Below are 16,800 nucleotides of genomic sequence, written 5' to 3' on the forward strand. Positions count from 1 at the left end.
GGATGACCATGTGGACAAAACAAGTAGGTAGAAAAAAACATACTATATTAAAGAATTTAACCATACTTGGGAATATGATGAAATAGTTTATTTGAAATCTATGATCAATGGAAAGACCAAAATTTTAATTGCTCAGTTGAGGCTTGGATCTCATCATTTGAGATGTGAAACAGGCAGGTGGAAGGTGCCCAAAGAAGACTAGGAAGAAATGTTAGGAATTGCATGCAAAAAATATCAATTACATGCAAATAAAGGTTAAACAGAGGAATGAAAAACACATAAATAATAATAGAGAGGAGACAATTTTAACGTGGTTCACCCAAACTCGGGCTATGTCCACCAAATAGAGAGTCCAATATTATTATCTAGTAAATCGAACCGATTACAATCAAAAATCCCTTACAACTCAATACCACTGCAAAATACTACAAAATTCTCTACCGAAAACCCTAACCCTTAGCCGTTTTATCAAGACTTATGTCGGTTACAAAATGTCAGGGAATAGAAAAATAATACCCGATGCCTTTATAAAATAATAAAAGTCTTTTGGGCTCACGGGGAGCTACCCCTCGACCCCACCTTGTATCCCAACAGGGAGCGCGCCAAGGGTGTTGCCCCTGGACCCCGCAAGGGGCGCTGCTCCCAAACCCCCATTAAATAATTTGGGGGGAAACTACGCAGATAGAAGTGAGACAAATTAAACTCCGAGTTTAATTAGGCTCCATATAACAATAAGAAAGGACATGCATTTTCTACAGTAAGAGGGCGGTGGAGAATGGCATTTCATCAAGGAGTGTACAACTTATGAGGATATTCGCAGTCAATTTGAGAATGAGTTAAAGGTGGACAGTTCAAATGAGCTTTTTGAAAAGACAAGGCTTCACAAAACAACGAGTTTCTTACTCAAGATTCATAATAAAAGAACCAAGATGAAAATGAACTTGAAAATAGGTTAATTTTGGTTCTTGGTCCCTTAGACCGCTAGATCTAATAAACGTAGTAAAATTCCTTCATTCATTCATTGAACCCTTTTATAAGAAAACATAAAATATACATGTGTAAATACAAATTACTTCATCACATACCAATTAAAAAGAAAGATCAATTAAAAAATACTCCAACCCTTTTCAAAAATACTTTCACCCTTGTTCCCCATATTCAATAATAACAAAGAAAAATAATTTATTTATTTTGTTTCAGAAAGAATTCTTACAACTGAATAATATGGACCTGCTTAAGGCAATCAGTACTTAATCCAATACCATGACAGTTTTGTCCCATAGACTATATTTAATCTCATGAACGTTAAAATAATTTCTTCCTCCTCCTCCATGAATAAAAACAATCTCACATTCTTTCCTCTTTCGGTATCTGGCCAATGCGTTTCAATGCGTTTCAGAAATACACGCAAACGCTTTTAATATTGAAATGAACCTTTTTTTTAATGGTGATGATTGAATAGTTACTGCAGTCTGCCATTTCTGGTTGCCAAATTTATTGAGAGTTACCAGTGGGCCTCCAAATTTATTCAACGTGTAAACACCTGTTGTTGAACCACATCTCTTAGGAGCATCAATATTTTAAATAGTATATTATATTTTGGCAGTGATCAGAATTGGGGATGGATATAGTAAGGAGAGCCAGTCATGCAGGAACATGGTATACAGCCAATGGTACCAAATCTCTTTACCCCCATTCAAGCAGTTCAAAACAGTAGTCATGCGAAAACCTGCATTAAATTTTAAAATTTTATGTTTTTTCATTGTTTTGTAATTGAATATGGCCAATGTGTGCGTGAAACGGGTATTGGTTCAGGTGGAATCTAATACTGTAATCACTAATTCGTGCAATTCTCACTGAGTCGGACAGAGCAGCTCTCTTTTAAAGTTTCATGCATACAAATTGGCAAGCATTGCGCTACTTTTAGATAGCTGTGATGCTGTATTCACTGTTGCATTTACCTTTTCCGCGTACTGCTGAATTAATTGTTTCTTGCAATGGTCCAAAAAACGCTTTGTTTTTTTACATAATATCTCCTCGGTGATGATTGACAATAAATAGTGTCTGCCCAATTCCATTCCGTGAAAACAAATTTTTATTATCACAGTCGGTTTAATCCTATTAGCCAAAGATGCCAGGGCCCATCTCTGGCTTAGATAGATGCAAAGATATAGACGTAGGTATGCGTCAACTGAGGAGGCCAGATCTAAGGCTTGGGGGAATTTGACGAAACAGATAATCATGAATGGTGGCATCCAAGCTAGGGGAATTTGCCAGAATTTATTTTCTATATTGGAGTTGAGAATTTTGGTTTTCGTTGGAACATTTAGAGGAATATAAAAAATTCCACCCGAGTTTTCTCCTCTTTATTGCAAAATTCTTCTTTTTTTTTTTCAATAAAAGTGGATTATTCCACTAAACTTTTTTTATTAATATTTTTTATTTTTAACTTTATTGCAAAAGTCTTACAGTGAATGACATTTAAAATTTATATTTTAACTTGGGGATTTTCAGATATGTTGGAAAACTTGTTCGAATGTGAGCAACACAGTCATTTTGAAAATATTATTTCTTGTTTAACAGTTATGTCTGTAAGGAATATTACATCATTAGGGTGTGTGTTATATCATATTTATCAGATAATATAATATTATTGGTTTTAGTGTGTTTATGTATTATGAATTGTTAGGACAACTTGTCTATGTAAAACAGTAGTTATAGAAACTCTCTTATGTTAGTCCTATAATATAGTGTTATGTATTATTGAACAAAATAATAGGATCACATTATTTTGAATTTCATTATGCTATTGGAGCTGGAGTGTCTCCACCCTTGCGCAGCCAAATGTGGTGACTGCTCCTTGTTCATGAAAAGTTTTCTATACTGCATTCCTTCAGAGTGAATCATACCTATACCTATTTTTTTTGGGCTGTGTGGCCAGCCACGATCAAGAGAGATACACATGGAAGAAAAGTTGGTGTGGAAGCATTCATCTGTGGTGATTGGGTCTTGTCTGCACCTTATGTTTTGAGATCAGACCTGCTGCTGCTGATTCGTGGTTAATGGTGGTGATTTACCTGGTGATCGAGCTGCTGAAAAGAAGCTGCATCAAAGCAGGAAATGGTCCAGAATGCTTCTCCTTAGACTCTTTTTGCTGCTTAGGATCAAGGGACCTTGACATATCTTCCTTTAAAACTAAGCTATTACCATTATGGTGGCATTTAAAAGGAGGACCATTTAAACTTAGAGATTGAATTGGAAGAGTTATGGTGCCTGTTGGAGGAATGTGAGTTATGCAACAATAAGCAAGCAAGGAAAAAGAAACCTACAGCAAAGGTGTTGAAGAGTTATGAAAAGGTGAAATAGAATGGTGAGGATAATACTCACCTTGTGTGCAAGAGCCATTTTCAAAGAGAAAAGTCATTAAGAATTAGCCAAGGGGTGTGTTGTGACGTTTTCACACATAGCCCCATTGCAAATGGGGACCCCCAATTTTTTCCTGCCTTTTAGCATAGTGGTAGAGTCCTTCGCCATTAACCTTTGTATTGAAGAGGTATAGTTGGTCAGGTCGCCAGAAGTTAATCAAGTCAAGAGTGAAGACAGCCAGTTATCAAGGCTTTTGGAATGGATGACTCGTCTTTTGCTAGGAATGAATAACTAAGGCATTATCAGTAACTTCCTTTGCCCTTCCTTGGCATTGACTGCCTTCCTTTAACCTTCCCGTGAGATGTGAAATGAAGCAATATGAGATGAGGAGTCAAGTCGAGGGTTAATTGCACTCTGCTGAGAGGTAGGTCACATAGGGCAAAATTTGTCTAAGTATGGGAAAATTTCCATTGCCTAAGTTTTGGAGCGAACTTCCTTTGCCTTGGTTTTAGAGCGAATTTCTTCCTTGGTCATCAAAGTGGAGTGGTTGCACTTTATCAAGAGGTAGGTAGCACGAGGAAGATGAGATTAAGGTTGATGAATTTACATTGCTCTTTTGGAGGAGCGAACTTCCTAAAATGCTGACCTTGCATTAGCATGGCACAAACAAGTGAATGAATGGAGGAGTCCCTTAGATTAAGTTTAGTCAACTATGCAAGTGTTTCCTTCGTCATCCGGGTGATCTGATCATACTTCATTGGGAGGTTGCAGGGGCAAAATTTGACTGTGTGTATGAAAATTTCCATTGCTCCTTCTTAGGAGCGAAATCCTCTTCCTTTGCCCCATTCTTGGAGCGAATTTTGCTTCCTTTGCTCCTTCTCGGGAGCGAATTTCCTCTCCAAGCCTTCTAAGACATATGAACTCCATCTAGTCATCATAGGATGTCTTCGTTTGAGCAATGAAGTCAATCCTCAATCAGCTACCTAAAATTTGGCTAAGTACAAGGTCATTTCCTTTGCTCCCTCTTAGGAGCGAAATTGACTTCCTTTGCTCCCTCTCAGGAGCAATTTTCACTTCCTTTTCTCCTTCCTAGGAGCGAATTGGACTTCCTTTGCATATTTGAGAGTGATGAACAAGTCTAGTGCCTTTAACATCATTGAAAGAGGTAAATGCATCATGGTTTTGACAAAGGAAAGAATGGAGATGGCAAATTTGGAGTGACTTCCTTTGCTCCCCTCCAGGAGCGAAATTGACTTCCATTGCTCCCCTTTAGGAGCGAATTGCTCTTCCTTTGCTCATTCATAGGAGCGAAGTCATCTCCAAGGCATTCATTGAGGGTAATTTGATGACTTTTGTGCATGGAAACTAAAAACCTAAGACATGAGTTGATGAAACCAAGCTAGAGGGGCTAATTTGAGGTCACTTCCATTGCCCAAGTCTTGGAGCGAAAACACTTCCATTGCTCCTCATTTGGAGCGAATTACTCTTCCTTTGCTCTTTCATGAGAGCGAATTTGCTTCTAAGGCCTCACATGAAGGTAATTTGATGCATATGAGTTGATGAATGGAGAGTAAGTGGATGAAAACTGAGCTAAGTGTCTAAATTGCAATGACTTCCTTTACTCTCCTTTAGGAGCAAAATGTACTTCCTTTGCTCCCCTTTAGGAGTGAAATGTGCTTCCATTGCTCCTTCTTAGGAGTGAACTCACCTTCCTTTGCTCTTTCATGAGAGCAAAATTCCCTCCTAGGCATTTTTAATGATCATTGAAGCATTTCATATAAGAAAGGTGATAAATTTAAGACATAAGAGAGTAAATTGATGAAATTTAGTTAAGTGGGCTGAGATTGATGTGACTTACATTGCTCATGATTTGAAGCGAGCTGAATTTCCTTTTCTCCTTGATAGGAGCGAATTTTACTTCCTTTGCTCCTCCTTAGGTGCGAACTTCCCTCCATTGCATCCTAAAAGGTGAGTTAATGAATGGAGAACAAACCTTGAGCATTTCCTATATTTCACCTTGCATATTGATATGACATGAGCAAGTAAAGGGATCAGATTGATGGACATTTTGATAAAGAGATGCTGGAGATGGGGATTTAAATGCACTTCCTTTGTTCCCTTGGAGGAGCGAAAATTACTTCCATTGCTCATCCACAGGAGCAAATTTCTTCCTTTGCCATCTAAGGAAGCTGAGTGCACTTTATTGAGAGGTAAATTGCCTATGCCAAATTTGGTTAAAGTATTGGAAAACTTCCTTTGCCTATGTCTAGGAGCGAATTTCCTTTGCTCTTGTTTAAGAGCGAATTTCTCTTCCATTGGTCCCTTGTAGGAGCGAAAATCAGTTCCTTTGCTCCCCTTTAGGAGCGTATTGCTCAATTACCATGCCTAGCAATGCAATAGAAACACATTTGGTGCCTAAAATTGAATTCAAAAGGAAAATGTATGAGATAAGTAATAAGTCGGCCACCTTGAAGAAACAATTCTAATTCTATTTGCTTAAAATCAGGTCGGCTTTACCTCAAAAGACACATCCTTTCCCTTAAGTGCCTATAAAGGGGCATTCAAAGTGTTTATTTGATCACCATTTCAAAGCAATTCACTTCTCTAATAGCGAATCCAAGAGTAGAGTAGCAAATCTAATTAGCATTAGCAGCAAATTTGACCAAACGGACAACGAATTTTGATCTTAAGAGCAGAGAATTCAATCATAACTACAGCGAAAGGGAGCAGATTTGCTCATAGGAGGAGCGAACTTCCATTGCTCCTCAATAGGAGCAACCTCCCCTAAAAATGCACCTATCAGACCTACAACACATTGTTGACGTGTATTTTATACACCATCATACACAGAATAAAATACCAATAGGTATCTTATCCTCTCTTGAGAAAATAGTCTCTAACTGCTGAAGATTCGCATAAAGGATCAGTTAGGAAGACTCCAAGGTTCTGTTAGTAGGGTCTCTACGTGTGGACAAGCTTCCAGCGGTATGATGTGATTTGCTGTTTCCTTCAAGGGGCCTTACATATTCTGAAAGTTCAAGATTTTACTAAACTAAAGAAACTATTCAAAAATAACAAAAGAGTAGGGTTTGAAAGAGGTCTAATCTAATCTAACCCTAAGAATGACTTCCTGTAGACAAGACTTGGCAAGATTCAACCAACTTCAATTTTGCCATAAGATAACAACTCAATTGAAATTAGTGCGATCTTCTAAGGTAACAAAATGATATTCAATGCATCAAAGATCAAAGACACTACCACGAAGGTACATATCCAAGATACAATAATGATTGAAGATTAAGGGACTCAAAGTATTCTTCAGTCGACCACGCAAGGCGTTCCTACAATCAGCAAGAAGCTAGTGGTTTGGATTACGAATCCTACCAAAGATCAAGTCTCACACAATGTCCTTCAAATTAACACACTACTTTGATTGAGCATGATTCAAGTAGATTAAACAACCATGAAGATAACCAAGAAAGTTGCAACAAAACACCATAACTTCAATATTTTATTGATTTCCAAGTCATCATGTACAACAATTGCTTGAATTCCTCTCTTCAAAACTCAATCTTGCTACAAAATAAAATTGCTTCTAGCTCTAATTTCTCTAATCTCTATTCTCTCTTACATCAACTATCGACTATTGACTATTACTAAATGAAATGAAAAATGGGGGTATAAATAGCATCCCCAATTACAATGAAAGGTCTAGATCGAAAGTAGATCAACGGTCAAGATCATGACACCTAAACCCTAATTAGGGTTTGTTACAAATGGCCTCCTTTTTACTGAACAATATTAAATACATAGCCAAATATTAAATTTGGCACAAAAACCTAGGAGACATAAACCAATGACAAATAAGATGCCATGTCATCTATAACAACCTTTCATCTAGAACCTTATTCCCTTTCCAATGTTCTTTTTTTGCATATGCAATGAATCTTGTCACGATTCCTTCGATTTCTGCAATTGGAATCTCGGGAAGATTCTTCATACTCTCTTCCAAGTGGATGACCTGATCGAATGCATCTAGAAGAGCTGCGTCCCAAGTAGATTCAAGTTCCTTTGTTCTTTCAATCAGGAGCATAGTGGCAAACATTTGATCATATTGCTCATCTGTAACATTTGCGTCCTTGCAAAAGATGACCTTGATTCTATCCTCTAATTCCTGCATATCCACATCTGTCTCGACCTCGATCCTTCTGCCAAGAATGGTACGAAGTACCTCAAATACTCTGTCTTGGATCGGATTGATCAACTCCTCAACTTGGCCACATCTAACACTGATGTCCTCGAAGAAAACACTCTTCATATGGAGCAAGGTTGACCACTGAAACAAACTGTGAGATTCCCCATCCAAGATCTTCTCTTGCGCTAAAACTTTCCTTGATGTGTGTCTAATTACCTTCAAGACGAGAATGATGACATCTTTGGTATGGGCAAATGCAGCTACTGTTATCATCAAATTGTGGATTATCTCAAGAACTTGGATAGCTTGATGAATAATCTTCATCATCCTTGTTACAAATTCTATGGCCACTGTATGAGATCTATCCATCCAATTACTTGTACGTTGGACCATGTTCCTGAATCTTTTTGCTTCATTGATTGATTGAAGTGGAAGTGCTTGCACTGGTGATCTAGCTGGATCCTGACGTCCCAAAGGTTCATTGATGTGACTGAAATATATCCTCCATGCACCGACCTCTCTCTCAAGCTTTCTGTTCTTCTCCATTTCTTCTCTAAGCTTGTCTTTCAATGCCTCAAATGAATCGGTGGCATCATCTAAAGTCTGCTCTGCTGTAGATGGTCCTAGCTCAAATGTCTGTATATCATATTCCTCTGCTAGGATCTCACCCTCATATTTGTCTACTGCCGGTGTAGCTATCTGCAATTTCCTGGATCCAGTCTCATCTCGAATCATCTTGGACATCTTGGTAGCCTTCCTCTTTTCTGTTACTTCGTGTGAACGTCCAACAAGGCTCTCTAAATCAATTGCATTGTCCTCGTCCTCTACTACGATCACCTTGGTTAATCTTTCCTTCAACCAATCTGGGATGGCTGATCTTGTTTCTTGAACTTGAATCTCTTTATGCACTATTTCTTCTTGTCTGGGAGGAGATGTCATTTCATTATCTTCTTTATCTTCATCTAACTCATAATCTTGGAGAGATCCATCTGGTGAACCATGCTGTGCCTGTCCCTCTTCCTGCCTGTCATTCTGTACCATCGATTCCATGGATTCTTCCACTTGAAGTGTCCTCTTCTCTGGTCTAGAAGAAGTACCTGATGATCGATCTCTGTTAGCCTCTTGTTTCCTCTTGGAAGACTCTTTCTTTTCCGACCTTTCTTTTCTCTTCGAACCTCGTGGATGGAGATTGCCCTCACTGGCACATCGAAGGTTACCTTCACCTGAATTTCTAGGATTAGGATTGCCTTCACTCACACTAGCTCCACCTTCGGCTGGTTTCTCTTCCAAAATGAAAGTCATAGCTATGCCTTGTTCTCTCAACTTCTGATGTTGTATGTCAACCCATCTGCGAGTACAAGACAAGACTGGTGCCATCAAGGTATCTAAATCCACGACCTCGGGCTCATTCCAATCTAACCTTATTGTTTTGCTTTCTCGATCATAGGAGGACTGGATATGTCTGCCACTGTCCTGAGCTTGGTCGGCCACTCTGTAAATCCTGCATTTCCTGATGAAATCCAAAGGCAATCTAGAATGCATTTTCCGTTTCACTTCAAGATCATCTAAGAGATTCATCATAAAATCTTCTATTTGGTACTCATGCCTAAACCTTCTGCCGACTGTCTCCTCTAAATGTCCATGTGGATCAAAGCTTTCTCTCAAAGCAAAAGATGGAAAAGAATACAAAGCTAACTCCTTCTCTGCGTCATCCATGGCTAAAGCATTAGGACATACCTCAACTGAGTTACCCAAAATGATAGGTACTGGAACTCCATTCTGATGTCTGTGTCTGAATGCCTTCACATATGCTGCCAACTATCTTGTTACTTCAAGTAACACAATTCTGTCTGTCGGATATCTCGGCAACATGTATGGAGGTAAAGGACATCCATGCACTCTAATATAAGTGAACTTGGGAAACTGAATGAACCAAGCACCGTACCTCTTTATGAATTCCTGGGCATCCTGAGATAATCTGTTGTGAATCCCACCTTGCAACGTCCTTGTGATGTTCATCGTGAAGGTATCATTAACTAACTTATAGTTGCTCCCTGGCGGATGATGCAAGTAGGCATAGGAATCACAAGCTCTGACCTCGCTGGGTCCTCTTCCAATCACTCCTCTGTGAGGTAGTCCTGTGTACTCAACACTCTTGATCAAGGCATAGATGACATATGAACTCATGTGGAAGGACTTAGTAGCCTTGAGTCTCCTCAACTGTACGTCCAAGCAATGGCTAATCATCCTAGCCCAATGTATCGTACCCTTCCCTTGAACAATCACCTGGATGAAGTAAAACATCCAGTTCTCAAAATAGAAGGCATGAGGGGCTCCTGTAACTCGGTTGAGCATGGTAATCAAATCTCTGTACTCCTCCTGGAAATCAATCCTGTGCGGTGTGTTCGGGACCTTGCTCAGACGGGGACGGCTCTTAAGTAACCAGTTCTTATTGATTATGCTTAGACAAGCATCTGGATCATCTTCGTACATTGATCTGGCTCCTTCTATGCTCTTGTATATCATGTCCCTGTGCTCTGGAAGATGGAAAGCTTCACTTATAGCTTCCTCTGAAAGGTACGCCAAAGTGTTTCCCTCATTGGATACGATCGTTCTGGACTGTGGATCATAGTGACGAGCACACTCGATCATCAACTCATGGCACTGAACAGCTGGAGGAAAGCCGGCCGCCTTAATGATGCCACTCTCGATTATTCTCCGGGCGACAGGTGATGGCTTGCCAATGTAAGGGACCTCTCGAAATTTCTTCGTGCTGAAGTTGCCTAAGTTTGTATCTCCAATGTTGCTCCATTTCGACACGATCTTGGTCTCCACTTCTTTGGTCTTTTGATCTTCTTTCATGAGAGCTGAACGACTGGTGGATGCTCCCGCCTTCGGGGTTGCCATACCTACACAACATTTCATAATGAGAGACTAGATTTTGCAATGAATAACATAGATTAGAGAGTAAATTTTAGGAAACATCATGATAAGTCTTTAGAGTTATCATTTCCTAAAAATAACGATTGAGCTAGGAATTCAAAATTCAAAAATCAAAATTTAAGTTATGATGATCAACAAATAAAACAATAAAGCAAATATCGCCATACCTCAATAGAGAGCTAACTCTAGAATGCAAAAAGAACAAAATCGCCTAGGAAAAATTGACGTATAAATAGTCTTCAACGCAATCTCTCCTTTAAAATATCAATTTCACCACCTTTTGATATGTCCTCGATGTGATCTTCAAAGCAACGTTCCTCTTATCAAGTTCGCCACCCTTCAAGTTTTTGACGTGATCTCCAATGGATTTGACAAGTTCGCACAAATGGAAACCTCAAGTTCGCACCACCTTGCTTGGAATGAAATTCGCTCCACCTTGGATATCAATTCGCACTTCTTCCTTTGATCGCATATGAGATGAAAATGATAATGTGAAAATAATGATTTTCACCTCCCCTTTATAGCGCTTACCTCTTATTCACCCCAAGGCCGACTTGGTAAAAACTAAGGCAATTTTAAACGATTTTTAAATAAATAACAAGGCCGACCCTCATAAAACAATAAAATACCAAGCGCTCTATAATAATTAATTAATTTGCCATCATTTTTAATTAATAAACTTCGATTTTTTACAAGGCAAAAAATAATTAATTAATATCAAGTGCAATATTTAAATGCCAATTTTTAATTAAATTTTCAAAATTATCGATTTTAGCATTCAAAATAAATCCAAAAATGTACGTTTAGCGCCAAAATTTGAAAATGAAATAAACAAACCTCATCGCCCTGGTCCCTGACTGAGGGACAGGAGCGATCCATCAACTGGGTCTTGATTCTTGCAATTTCAACGTCCAAAGTCTCCATCCTTACGTTGAATTTGGCATGTTCGCTGGATCCTTCGAGTTTGATTGACTTGCTTGTGTGAACAAATGCCTTTGGACCATTATCGCCCTGGTCCCTTGGAGAGGGACAGGAGCGATCTTAATGTTTTCACTTGAAATTCTCCATTTTTGATATCAACTCCTCCTTCATCACCTTTTAGAAGACGTTTCAAACCTTGTGCAACTTTATTTTGATGTGATCTTTAAAGGATAACATGTGTCTTGGCAAATATCGCCCTGGTCCCTTGGAGAGGGACATGAGCGATCCTCATAATTTCTCCTTGACCTGGCATCTTTAATCTCTAATCTTCATTGTAGGGCGAATAATAACATTGTTTGTTCATTCCATGCTTGTTCCACTTGATTTTTACAAGGCATTTAGACTTTAGAAAGATTATCGCCCTTGTCCCTTGGAGAGGGACAGGAGCGATCTGGAAGCTCTAGCCAAAATGTGTGATCTTTCAACCTTGATTCTTCGTTCATTGCCTCTTGAAGGACGTCCTTGATCTCACGTGCACTTGCCTTGACATGCATTTAAAGGATCATGAGTGTTTTAATGAAATCGCCTTGGTCCTTGTCCAAAGGACAGGAGCGATATGAGTTCCTTGCACAAATTGGTAACACTTTGACGTTCAAAACTCTTGCATATCATCTTCAAAAGACACCTTATACCTTGTGTGGTCCCGAAAAACCCTGACTTGGCATGAACTTGAAGGAAAATGAAGAATCCCAAGCAAATCGCCCTGGTCCCTTGGAGAGGGACAGGAGCGATATAGCTTCTGTGTTCAATTTGAGGATCTTTTAACGTTTGAAGTCTTTGTATATCACCTTCTAATCATGCCTTGGACCTCATACGACCTTGCAAAACCTTGACCTTACGTGATTTTTGAGGGATTTGGCCAATATAATAAACATCGCTCTGGTCCCTTCCTGAGGGACAGGAGCGAACTTCAAGTCTTTGGGTTCATGCTTGCGTTCTCCAACTTGCAATTGTCCTCATTGGGTAAAACGTGATCCCTTGATCTACCTTAATCACTTGATGCTTGTTAATCTTTCGAAATCTATGCCTTTATGCAAATTTCGCTCTGGTCCCTTCCTGAGGGACAGGAGCGAATTAGGTGTCTTGATGCAAATTCTTTAACTTGGCGACCTTTGTAACTTTGTGCTTGATGGAGATGTCTTAAAATGTCCTCACCACCTTGTTCTTCGCCTTGGAGTGTCCTGAACTTGGAGGAACGGCAATATAACCATTATATCGCCCTGGTCCCTTGGAGAGGGACAGGAGCGATCTTGCTCTTGTAGGCTCCACATCACATTGCTAACCTCTAAAATTATCTTCAATGGATTCGTAACATTCCATTCCATTCATCCATGCCTTGGGTTTGATTGTAACTTAGCAAGAAATTTGTCTTAGACAAAAATCGCTCTGGTCCCTTGGAGAGGGACAGGAGCGAACTTAGGCATTTAGGTCTTTTGTTGACATTTGGTAATCTTCAACTTATCTTCAATGAGTTCATTTCACCCTGTTTCTTGCCTTCAAACTTATAACTTGCTTGATTTTCGTCCAGAACATGCCCTATGAAGAATATCGCTCTGGTCCCTGGGAGAGGGACGGGAGCTACAGTGTACTTCGCCCTGGTCCCTTCCTGAGGGACAGGAGCGATTTTGGCATTCTGGACCACTCTCCTTCATGTCGGCACTTCAAGTTATATTCATTTGATAAAACATATCTCCTTGGACATCGTCAAATTGTTAAGTCGTCAAAATCCTGCAAGGACAAAGCAATATTTGATTTGTAGCTCTGGTCCTTTCCTGAGGGACAGGAGCGATTTTGCTTCCTGGAGGCACTTCCGTGTTCGTGAAATTCTTCAATTTATATTCAACGGAAAGATCACGCCATTCTTTATCACTTGCAATTCGAAATTCATCTTGACTCTGCAGGGACGGTAAGATATTTGAAAACGAGCTCCGGTCCTTCACTGAGGGACAGGAGCGATTTTGCTCCTACAGGCCAAAATATCATGATTTTGCACATTTAATCTCTTCACAAGGCGAAAACAAATCATTCCCCATGCCCGGGATCAAAAATAAAAAAAGTCAAAATTTGGTCAAAATTACTCAATTGGACAAAATTCACATTTCATCATCAACACTTAGACAAATTTAAGCTCTGCACTCAAAATTTCAATTGAAAGTAGACCATTTTGGCGAAATCATTGCATTCAAAATTTGCATCCTACAAAAGGAAGCTCAAAAAGCTCTCAAAACTGACTGGATTCTGGCCTGAAAAGACGGCAATTAAAACCCTAAGGCTTGACCCTAAATCCAGACAACTGACTGACTAACAAAACCCTAAAAGCGAAGCGAAAAGCGAGCGAAAAACGAGCAAAAAGAGGGGGTCCCCATTTCAAATGGGGCGATGTGTGAAATGGTCACAACACACATAAAATAAGAGATTATACCAAATTAAGAGGGTGTGTAAAGATTATATATTATGTGTGCTTAATACCATTTTTGTTTATTTTGCAGGGATAATTAATGAAAAGGATGAAGATTTGGACTAAAAGCAACAATCAAGAATACTTCAAAAGCATGGAAGAAGACTCCAGATATTGTCAGGATGGAAATCTTCAAACATCTCGACAGCTGCAAGCATGAAGCAAGCATAACAACAAATGGAGCGGGATACCTTCAAAGGTTTCATTCTATCATGGTGACATGGAGAGGTCAAAGGAGTGTAAAGGGAGAAATCACACAACTATCTCAAGGCCGGATAAGTATGCAAAGATGGAGGAATGAATCGACTGTAACATCACTACATTGAGCAAAGTGACTAATGTTGACTATCAAGAGATATTGCTCAACATTCCTTCATGTTAATCTGTCAAGAGTCTACAAGTGCAAATTGAGGTGGCATCCTAGTCACCATTCCCACCAATAAGAGGATTCTACATCAGCATGTTTGGATTCAATGAACCAAGCTCATTCACGGGGACAGAAACTCCAATGTACCTACCCCAACTATCTATTGGTCGAATATTCTATAGATGCTACGTGTCAAAACATTGTAATTATTTCATTGGCTAGAATAAAGTTTGTTGTAACAAACCCTAATTAGGGTTTCATTGTAAAATCTTGGTCATTGATCTGAAACAATCCTGGCCACTCATTGTAATGAGCTCTCTATATAAAGCTCATACTTCTCATTTGTGAAGCGTTAATAGATAGTTTAGAAATAGTGAATAGTTGATAGATGTTAGATAGCAAGCAATTAGAATAGATTAGGAGAAGAAGAAATTGTTGCTAAGGCTTTTCATTGAAGATATGATGAAAGGCGTTATTTCAATTTTCAACAAGCTACATGGTTTCTACTTCTCATTTGCTTTCACGTTGACTAGATTGAATGGGGGAATTTGTTGAATACATTTGTGTGGAATCCATTTAGTCCATACCACTAGCCTCTTGCTGATTGTAAGTGTGCCTTGCATGGTCAACTAAAATTATATGAGCTTAACTTCAATTTTTATGTGTCCATTGTTTATGCATTAACTTGAATGGTAATCAATGTTTGATGATAATGATTTGAACATCTTTGAATTGCACCTTAAAAGATTGTAGTGAGCTTGTGTCAAATTTTTTGGTTTGATGATGAGACTTTGCCCAGTAGGATTTCATCGAATCATTCACCCTTTTCTTGCATTCTAAGTCTTAGGATAGAATTCCTCAACCCTTTCCCTTTTGCCCTTTTTTCAATTCAAGCTAGTTTAGGGTAAAAAGCATCATAAGATTACAACATTAGACGATCAAGTTCCAACAATTCAAGCATTTGTGTACAATGTAAGGCCCCTTGGAGGAACAACAATCACAACGACCAACTGTGCTTATCCACATGTCGTGACCTAACATTGAAGAACCTTGGAGTTATCTCAAGTGATCCTTGTGCGAATCTTCAGCATTTGAGAGACTTTGATCAAGAGAGGATAAGATACTTTTGGGTATTTTATTCTGTGTTTGCATGTGCCTAAAAAACACATCAACAAGGTGGAAATGTTAGAACAAGGAAAGATTAAATCTATTGAAGAGCTTGCAAAAATACTAGTGGATAGAAGACCCTTAAATGTGGTCTTCCAGGAGTTACAGAGAGCAGAGATAGATGAATGGAATGAAGATAAAGAGGTAGATGAAGTTGTGGATGAAGTTGCAATGGGCTATTATTTAATTTTTCTAATCATGTTGATGCTGATTTACATACAAAAGAGGTAGATGAAGTTGTGGATGAAGCTGCAATGGGCTTTGATAGTCTGATATTTGATAGAGAAATCGATGAAGAAGAAGACAATCTCTTGTTGAAAGAGGAGATACAAAGATTAGAAAGATTGTTTGAAGGGGAGATGATAAATGTTGAAAGAAAAGAGGTTGCAGCTGATACAGGCCTCTTTGAAGACATTAAGGTGGAAGATAGAGATGTTGCAATAGTAGGGAAAGGGGAAATTTCAGAGGTGGTTTTCAATTTTTCAATATCGATATTGAGGCTAATTTTTGTGTGGATGAAATGACAATAGTATGTGGAAAAGAAGAAGATGTTAATTGCAGCAATAAGGTGGTACAAGTTGAATTCAGCAAGGTATGGTCCATTTTGTTGATATGCAAGAAGATGAGTGTAAAGGACAAATAGGTACAAAAGAGGAAGTTGACATTTTTGATGAATTTGCTAATGTCAATTTCTATGAAGAATTTGAAGAAGATGAAGTAGAGTGGGAAGATGAGACTTGGTGGGGTTCATATTATAGTAAGATCAATTTCATAAGAGGAAGAAAGATAAGAAAGAAGAAGATAGGAATTTTCAGAGCAAGTTAAAGAAAAAGAAAGAACACGTGGATAAGAAAGAGAGGTGGTTGAAGAGGAAGTACACTATTCTCAAATGTTCATGAGTTTCAGCTCATGGAACATTTCCACTTACCATGGGTGTTTGATGCTGGAGCATCTAGGGGTGTATGGTAATCTTGCATCACCCAAAAATATGGTTTCATTTAATTTTGCTTTGTTGGTTTTATTTGATTTTGTTTGTTGTAGGCAAGTCTTTAATTCTTGAACTTCAGCACTCGAGAGGAAATTTAATCCCAAAAGAAAATTTTAATTTGGTTGAGCAATTTAATGTTCCAAATCCAATTAATGGGGATAAATTAAGGGGTTGGGCCTATGCATTAGTGTTTTGTTTTTATTGCTCTCAAATCATGATATTGTTGATTTATAAAGTGCATTATTAATATGCACATTAAACAATTATTGTAAGCTTGAAAATCCAATTCCCAATCTCTGGTTGTGAACATTTCATACAAATTAAATGCTCTGGAA

The 16,800-nt window shown here is 38.7% G+C and overlaps 1 protein-coding gene across 3 annotated transcripts in view; it reads left to right on the forward strand.

The window, feature by feature from the left end:
• Positions 1–1,305: 1,305 nt before the first annotated feature.
• The window catches only part of LOC131041431 (uncharacterized), a 65,172-nt gene continuing 49,677 nt past the window's right edge, over positions 1,306–16,800 (forward strand). For all 3 annotated transcript variants that reach the window (XM_057974532.2, XM_057974533.2, XM_057974534.2), the window contains exon 1: positions 1,306–1,673. In XM_057974532.2, the coding sequence (XP_057830515.2) occupies positions 1,622–1,673 (52 nt within the window). In that variant the 5' untranslated portion in view covers positions 1,306–1,621. The remainder of the gene's footprint in view (positions 1,674–16,800) is intronic.

This window comes from Cryptomeria japonica, chromosome 11 (assembly GCF_030272615.1).
Source record: "Cryptomeria japonica chromosome 11, Sugi_1.0, whole genome shotgun sequence".
Lineage (NCBI taxonomy): Eukaryota > Viridiplantae > Streptophyta > Pinopsida > Cupressales > Cupressaceae > Cryptomeria > Cryptomeria japonica.